General features: G+C 45.6%; 1 protein-coding gene across 2 annotated transcripts in view; it reads left to right on the forward strand.

Annotated features, from left to right (window-relative positions):
- The first annotated feature begins 295 nt into the window (after nt 1-295).
- Nucleotides 296-6,347, forward strand: part of Golph3 (golgi phosphoprotein 3) — a 23,882-nt gene continuing 17,830 nt past the window's right edge. For both annotated transcript variants that reach the window (XM_021183948.2, XM_029469883.1), the window contains exon 1: nt 296-809. In XM_021183948.2, the coding sequence (XP_021039607.2) occupies nt 585-809 (225 nt within the window). In that variant the 5' untranslated portion in view covers nt 296-584. The remainder of the gene's footprint in view (nt 810-6,347) is intronic.

Raw genomic sequence — 6,347 nt, forward strand, 5'->3', positions numbered from 1 at the left:
ATGCTGAGGTCTCAGTGGGGTCCGCCCTAGCCTGGCCTCGGCTTCTGGGATCCAGGAGAGATCTCACTGGTCGCTGGCGCCAGGCCGGACCTTGAGAGTGAACTGAGAGACGGATGAAAGCCGGGCAGGTCACCGGTCGCAAACCTCTGGTCTCCAGACTCAGGGCCACTAGCGAGTCCAGAAGCTCAAGTGTCCGCGGAGTTGGGAGGCGGCTAGCCACGCCCCCGCTCGCACCGCTTCCGGCACCCCGGCCCCGCCCCGCGCCGGCGCTGCCACATCCTCCGGTGACGTCAGTGCGCGCCGCCATATTGGGAAGCGCCACCGCCGCCGCCGCCTCCGCTCGGGCTCCTGGGCTGTGTTGGGGGCCACAGCCGCGGGCTGAAGGCTCCCTTGTGTACCCTATCGACGCCCGGCCCGCCGGCTTCGCCCAGCTCCGGCTCCTCATGACCGCCTTCGGCCCCGCAGCCCACGGACATCGCCCCAGCTCCAAGAATTAACACGGAAGCTCCCGGGGCCGGAGCCGTGAGGGAGAGCCGGCCGGTCCCGCGTCCCTGTCGGTCCGGCGCGGCTCTTGTGCGGGAGCCATGACCTCGCTGACCCAGCGGAGCTCGGGCCTGGTGCAGCGGCGCACCGAGGCCTCCCGGAACGCTGCCGACAAGGAGCGGGCGGCGGGAGGCGGCGGCGGCAGCGGCGAGGACGAGGCGCAGAGCCGCCGCGACGAGCAGGACGACGACGACAAGGGCGACTCCAAGGAAACGCGGCTGACCCTGATGGAGGAGGTGCTCCTGCTGGGCCTCAAGGACCGAGAGGTGCGGGCGCCGCGGGCCCGGCCCGGGTGGCAGCCGGGGTGGCAGCGGGACCCGGGTGGCTCCAGGTGGGGCCCGGGTGGGCGCCGGCCGAGGCCTCACCTGTCCCTGCTTCCGGAGCCCCGCGCCCCTGAGCGCCCTCTCGTCTTAAGGAGTGTGGGAGTCAGCTCTCTCCGGCGGCGCCCCGAGTGCTCCCGATCCTCCCGGTACCAAGTGCTCGCTTGGGTTTTCCCTTCCTCTGCTCACAAGCACTCTTAGTTCCGAAGTCTTGGCGATCTTTGCGCTTCTTCTTCTTCGCTGTCTGCTGCAAATGATGGCAACTCCAACCCGAGACTGTTGAGATCCAAAGACTCGGGGCTACCGCGGCTCCCAAGTGTTGAGTTTTTGCAGGTTTTAAGACCCGGGAGAGGTTCGCGGATCTACTTGCTGTCGGCCCTCTTTCTTATGTAAAACTTGAGTTGCGGCGCGCGATTAAGAATTAGCAAAGTTGTTTTTACTGGGTATTGTTTTAAAAAGTCAATACCAAGTTGATATAAAACCTAGGAAGTTACTTTTTGGATGAACTTGGTTTGAGCGAGCGATGAGTTAGTTTTGCGGTTAGATCTGCTGTCGTCCTCTCTGTTTTGCCATTTTAAGGGAGGGCTTGTGAAGAGCTGGGAGGAATACCAAGTTTGCGCTTTGATAAAAGGGCTGCAAAGATTTAGGTAGGCTTATGTTGTATTCTGACGTTTGGAAAGGTCACCCCAGATATTTAGGAATTTCACACATATAAGTTGAAAAAGTGCTAGTGACCGTCTTTTAAATGTATGGATTCTGTAGTTAATGTTTGATTGATTTTGTTAATACCCATCGATCTCTAAAGATGATTATTTTTAAGGGCAGACTTGCAGGATTGGATGTTTCATAAATCATGTATGATGAGGTGGCCCGGAAGTTTGTTTCGTTTCAGTGTAGAAACTCTAGACAACACATTTTGAGAGTCAGAAAGGTATTGGATCTTGTCTTTAAATACGTTTTCAGAATTCAGGAAGGAGGACAAGAAACAAACCAGAACAAAACTCAGTTCATCCTATAAAAGTTTTTTAGTTCCTCAGACTTAGCAGCGGTAGAGAGCTGAGTTTTTCCAGGGACTGTTTGTGGTTCCCGGATATTAGATACTACCCAGGGAAGTGCTTCTTGATGCCTTAATACCATTCAGCTTGAAGACACTGAATGGCCCTCTGGCTGTGAAAGGGGCACGGTACCTGTTTAATTACAGTTATTATGAGGAATGCGGTGGTGTGTGTGTTTCAATTTTAGTTGTGGAGTGAAAAGCTAGATGTTAGTGCGTGGCAATGCGATTTTAGAGAGCATTCACTTAGGAAGTAATTAGATTTTGAAAGCAGGCTTCTTGTAATACACATTTATCTTTCCCTCCCTCCCCACTTTGGAACAAAACAGATTATGAGACATTTTTAGGAAGTACAAGAAAAACAAAATGAAGGTTACATTCCTGGGTCAGCATTTTGGTTCTGTATGCTAGAACTCGGTAAAGCTACAATGGAACAAAAAAATTATTTTTGGTATTGTCACATTGAGAAACAATGGTGAAAAAGTACCTTTTATTTTAGAAGCTTTACTCTGAATTTTTAATATAAAGCTGTCACCAGTTATTTTTCTGTGATTGGTTCCCGTGAAGATAATCTGAAGAATTTTTTGAATTTAATGCTACTACAACATTCAACTAGTTTTGTTTTGTTTTGTTTTGTTTTTTTAAACAATGGAAGTTCTTTGATGGTAGGTAACTGAGACCATCTGTTGTGGTTATTTTGTATAAATATACTTCCTAAGTCATGGCCAAGGTTCAGCCAGGCACTAATCTTTAGCATGTGGGAGTGGGCACTTGTTTTTAAAAAAATGTAGGTACATATTTTTTTCTTTCATCAAGTGTGTACACAGTAGTGACCAGTCCTATAAACCTATCACCCAGTCTATTTGGGGGATGGTCCCCTTGTCTTTTTTTTTTTTTTAAGACAAAGTCTTGGTTTCCTGGCTCTGTTTCCGTAGCCACTTAAGACTTTGTTCAATTTGTTATTAACTTAGGTTCTAGGGATTGTGAATATACAGCTGGGTTGATAGAGTGCTTTGGATGAAGTTCTGAATTTGATTCCTACCTCTGCACAGACTGGGCTTGGAAGCCCATCATGCCTATACTTCCACTTGGGAGGCAAGACTATCGGAAGTTCAGGGTCACCTTCACCTACATAGAAAGTTAGAGGCCAGCCTGGGCTACATGAGAAGCCGTTGGCGTCAGATTATTTACATGGAGTTTTGTTTAAAGTCTTTGTTAGGTCTCAAACTCAGGAAGTATAGCTGCTAGCCAAGGTGCCTATCAAAGCAGACACTGGCTACCTGTCTCAGCATCGCCTATACCTGTTAGAGTCCTGGCTCTTCTTGCACTTTCACCCAGCTCTCCTACCCTCAACCTCTGCAGCCCCTGAGCTTCACTCCCTTCCCCCAGCTGCTCTGCTCTCTATAACCCTGCCTTTTGGCTATGTGGTCTCTTGGCCTCTTGCTCTCTTTGTCTCCTGGCTTACTCCAGCCTCCTATCCCCCTCACATGCCAGGTTCAGACTGGACCTTTCCAGATGCCGTTTATCCCCTCTACACTAAACCTTCCTAGCTCAAACCTAGGAACAATCATGTCCTCATTCAGGCCTGACAATAGTTTTATTTTATTTATTTTTTTAAGTTCGAGTTAGCTTTTCAGGTTTTTTCTTTTCTTAAAACATCCAAGGGCTGGAGAGAATGGCTCAGGGGTTCAGAGCACTGACTGCTCTTCCAGAGGGTTCAATTCCCAGCCACATGGTGGCTCACAACCATCTGTAATGGGATCCGATGTCCTCTTCTGGTGTATCTGGAGTGTATTCATATACATAAGTAAATCTTTAAAAAACAACAACAACAACAAAAACAACTGAAAAACAAAAAGCCCAAGCCTAGGCTCATTCATAGGTTCTGGGTACTTAATCTGGGTGAAGTGTCAGTGAGTGATATTTAGAGGCCACTGCTAGAATGTCAGATAGGTTCACTCATGAATTCCAATTAAGTAATTGGCAAGATTTCTGTGGATGGTTGGGGGCAGAGCAGGACAAATAGTAAATATTTTCTCTTCATTATTTATTTGTGTTTTTTTCCAATGAAGCCTTGAGTAGTTTCAGGATACTTGAGAATGACCATAAATAACCAAAAAGTTATATTAAAATATTTTTTTAAGAAGACTAAACTGAAGGGTCTCACACATATTGTACCACTAACTGTAACAATGACCCCCTTAAATAACTTGAATTATTTTATTGGTGGTAGGTCTAAATACGTAAGGTGAGATCTGATCATCTCATTTACTTGCCTATTTAAAGGTATTTAAAGGTTTATTTATTTTTATTTTATGTGTATGAATGCTTTGCCCCCATATTTGTATGTATGTACATCTAGTTTGTGTACCCAAGGAGGCCAGAAGAGGGCATTAGGTCCCTGAAACTAGAGTAATAGATGGTTGGAAGCTTCCATGTGGGTACTTAAAATTGAACCTGGGTCCTCTGGAAGAACAGCCAGTGCTCTTAACCACTGAGCTGTCTCTTCAGCCCCAGTTTGACTACTTTAAATGACCAATTTAATCTAGTGTTTGGTGGCTGGGGAGATGGTAAGATTGTTAAAGTGCTGACCACACAAACACGAGGCCCCGAACTTGCTTCCCAGCTCTCTGGAAAAGCTGGGAGTGATGTCACAGGTTGAAGCAGAGTGAAGCTTCTGGACCAGCCATCCTAGCCATTCAGCAAGCTCCAGGCCAGTGTGAGACACCCCTGAAAGCCAAGATGGTTGGCATCTGAGGGCAACACTGAAATTGACTGCCCACCTCTACACAATCACATATGTACACACACCTACAGAAACAGGGAAAAAGAAAATGGCCTGTTGAGTAGAAGTGAGGCTTTGTCGCCCTTCCCTTTACATACTATGCAAGAGTCTCAGAATTCTCACAAATGTGGAAAATGGTCACTTCACGTGCTTGGGGTGTGTGTGTGTACTTTTGTGGCACTTATTGCTAACACTTTACTGTACTTTCCCCCTTTGTCTTTGCGAAGCCCTAAAATTTTAGCTTTTTATTATTTACTTATTTATCCATTCATTTACTTAGTTACTTTTGACTCTCAGGGTTTATCTACGTAGTCCTGGCTGTTCTGGAACTCTGTAGATGAGGCTGGCCTTGAACTCACAGAGGTGCTTCTGCCTCTGCCTACAGAGTGCTGGGACTAAAGAGGGTGTGCCACCATTGCCTGATAGGATTGCTTGTTTGTTTCTTGTGTTTTAGATAGGGTCTGATGAAGGCCAGGCTGGTTTCCTTGATCTCTCTCTGGGTCCTCTTGTCTCTATCTCCCTAACGTTAGGGTTACTGACAGCTTTGGAACGGCTTCTTGAAGTATCCTCCTATTGTTTTGTGTTGTAGTTAAGTCCTGTCCGGTCAGTTGCCCTCCACTGAGGCTTTGGAAGAGAAAGAGTAGTGGGCAGAAAGGAAACCTTTTCAGAGCAGCCTTCTTGTGTGTACTGTGCTCCTGGATGTTGCTGTTTTGTTTGGTTGGTTTTTAGTTTTTACTGTGCTCCTGGATGTTGCTGTTTTGTTTGGTTGGTTTTTAGTTTTCTCCCTGTCTTTTTCTAGTGTGACTTTTTTTTTTTAATTTTTATTTCAGTCACCTGATTTTTCTAAGGTTTAATAGCTTTTAGTAACATCTTCTTTAAAGATACATTTCTAAAGTCATAAGAACTCTACTGCAGTAACACTTGAATAGTAGGTAGTGATTAGGTGGGTTTGTTTAGAGAAAAGATGGTATTTGGCATGCCTCAAATTTACTGTATAGCCTGGCAGTTGTTGAATCTGAAGTCTTCTTGAATTGGTGATCCTCTCCTCTCTGCCTCCCAAGCCTGAGATGATAGGGTGTGTGGCAAGACTTAGGAAGTTTACAAGATGAAACTGACTTTGTTGTTTTCACACTGTCCCCCAAATGAGTTCATTCTGAAATAATGCTTAGAACACAGTATTTATCAAGATGTATAACTGTTTTGTAAACATTTTACCTCTATGTTAATGTAAAATAGTGCTATTCTTAAACCTATAAGCCAGATAGTTATTCAGCTCAGTTTTAGAATTTCAAGGTGTGTTAAGTTTGTAGTAATTTTAAAAAATCACATAAAAGCTTCAAGAGGTTTGCATTTTGTAATTTCTTTTCTAATACTGACTATATTCTTTTGATATTTTTAAAGGGTTTGAATTTTCATCTCTTTAAGCCACATATAAAGTTTAGAGCCTATATGAAAAATAAGCTGTAAAGATTGCAACCTGAGCCGGGCGGTGGTAGCGCACGCCTTTAGTCCCAGCACTTGGGAGGCAGAGGCAGGTGGATTTCTGAGTTCGAGGCCAGCTTGGTCTACAAGTGAGTTCCAGGACAGCCAGGGCTATACAGAGAAACCCTGTCTTGAAAAACCAAAAAAAAAAAAAAAAAAAAAA

This window comes from Mus caroli, chromosome 15, assembly GCF_900094665.2.
Source record: "Mus caroli chromosome 15, CAROLI_EIJ_v1.1, whole genome shotgun sequence".
Taxonomy (NCBI): domain Eukaryota; kingdom Metazoa; phylum Chordata; class Mammalia; order Rodentia; family Muridae; genus Mus; species Mus caroli.